This window comes from Bactrocera tryoni, chromosome 3 (genome assembly GCF_016617805.1).
Source record: "Bactrocera tryoni isolate S06 chromosome 3, CSIRO_BtryS06_freeze2, whole genome shotgun sequence".
Lineage (NCBI taxonomy): Eukaryota > Metazoa > Arthropoda > Insecta > Diptera > Tephritidae > Bactrocera > Bactrocera tryoni.
This window is the reverse complement of record NC_052501.1, coordinates 44992492-44993994: the sequence shown is the minus strand read 5'-3', so window position 1 is coordinate 44993994 and position 1503 is coordinate 44992492. Positions and strand designations below refer to the sequence as shown.

The 1503-nt window shown below is 37.4% G+C and overlaps 1 protein-coding gene across 1 annotated transcript; it reads right to left on the bottom strand.

Moving 5' to 3' along the window:
* Window positions 1-480: 480 nt before the first annotated feature.
* LOC120770000 (histidine-rich glycoprotein-like) lies at window positions 481-1169 on the bottom strand. The gene is made up of 3 exons (XM_040097090.1): window positions 1158-1169; window positions 714-1074; window positions 481-620 (listed from the first exon to the last, which is right to left on the bottom strand). Exons 1-3 carry the CDS (start codon window positions 1167-1169, stop codon window positions 481-483), a joined length of 513 nt encoding a protein of 170 aa, XP_039953024.1.
* Window positions 1170-1503: the final 334 nt, after the last annotated feature.

The window sequence follows — 1503 nt, the reverse complement described above, 5'->3', positions numbered from 1 at the left end:
GTTTATATTACATTTTCGAAGAAGAAGAAAAATTGAAACTGTTTTCAGTTCAACCTATGCTTTAGATCTCCATCAGGAATATGCACTCAATTCTTTCTTAAGGCATCCTTATTATGTATTATTGTATGTGTTTCTTAAACCAAGAGTATGTATTTCAATGATGTCATACTTAGATTTCGAACGATTTCTGTAAATAATGTTAAGATTACGATTGTCACATATTACGAATCCCATGAAAAAACTTGTGTAAATAGTAGAAAATGATTGCGGTTGCGTTGGAAAAGTATTTCTATGCATTTAAAATTATATTAGAGATAATTCCATAAACATTTCCAAACGAATACATTATCCGATTTTGTTAACTTTTAAGTAACTTTAATAATATCAGATCAATTTTTAAAAACCATTTAAATTTCCACTAAACATATTCTCTACATAACAAAAATAAGCATCCATTATTACTTTGTACAGATAAATCATCTAATGTCCACCGTGTCCACCGAAATCATGTCCACCATGATGATGTACCTGTTCTTGTTTGATTGAAAAGCCACTAGAATGATCGTGACCATGGTCATGACCGTGTCCATAATCATGACCGTAGCCATCATCCCCACCATCTCCACCATCGTGCGATTCAACCTCGGCATGTCCACCATGGTAGCTAGTGTGTCCTCCGTGGGCATGTTCGTAACCATGACCACCATCCCCACCATCTCCACCATCGTGCGATTCAACCTCGGCGTGTCCACCATGGTAGCTGGTGTGTCCATGATCAGCTACATGATGGTGTGTGGGTTCACGGTGTACCACCGCATGGAAACCACTGTGCTTGTCAGCCGTATAGTGCACAGTTCTCTTGTGACCATCCGCTTCAATCAGTTCATAATGTTCGGATACCTTATCACCTTTACGGTGTTCACTCTGCTCTTTGAGATGATGATCGTCGTGTGACACTAAATGCACTGAAGCATGACTGGAAGCACTGTGACCCCCATGATCATGCCCATGATGACCATGTGGAAAGACACTGACTACCACAAGTGCGAAGTAACATACGAGTGGAGCGAATATCTACCAAAACACAGAGAATTTGAGAATTTCTATACTAATGTACATATACATATGTATGAGATAAATGTATTAATCGAACTCACCTTGGAGCCCATTCGGCCCATTCAAATTAGCAGCTGTGATGGATCTCGTGGAACTGTGCTTAGTACGCTGTTAATCTACGCTTTTATACCAAATTTGAGTGCCGCACATTTTCTTTCACACTATCTTTAGTTCAATTCTGAAGTATTTTCTAATTACCTTACGAACGCACTGCAGATCACTGACCTTGTTATTGTTTCGTAATAATAAATATGATAACGGTTTCAAATCGAATGTATTTAATTGTTGAACTCACATATATTGCCATATATTTTCTATGTCTACTCGGTTCAACTAGTCTTATATTCTTTTAGGAATTTTATTTTTACCTATTTGTTGAATTGAATT

Excerpts from the sequence above, each read along its gene's own strand:
- LOC120770000 (XM_040097090.1), bottom strand. Across the intron at positions 621-713 it reads ATCGCACGATGGTGGAGATG|ATGGTGGGGATGATGGCTAC; the intron begins GTGGGGATGGTG and ends ACGATGGTGGAG.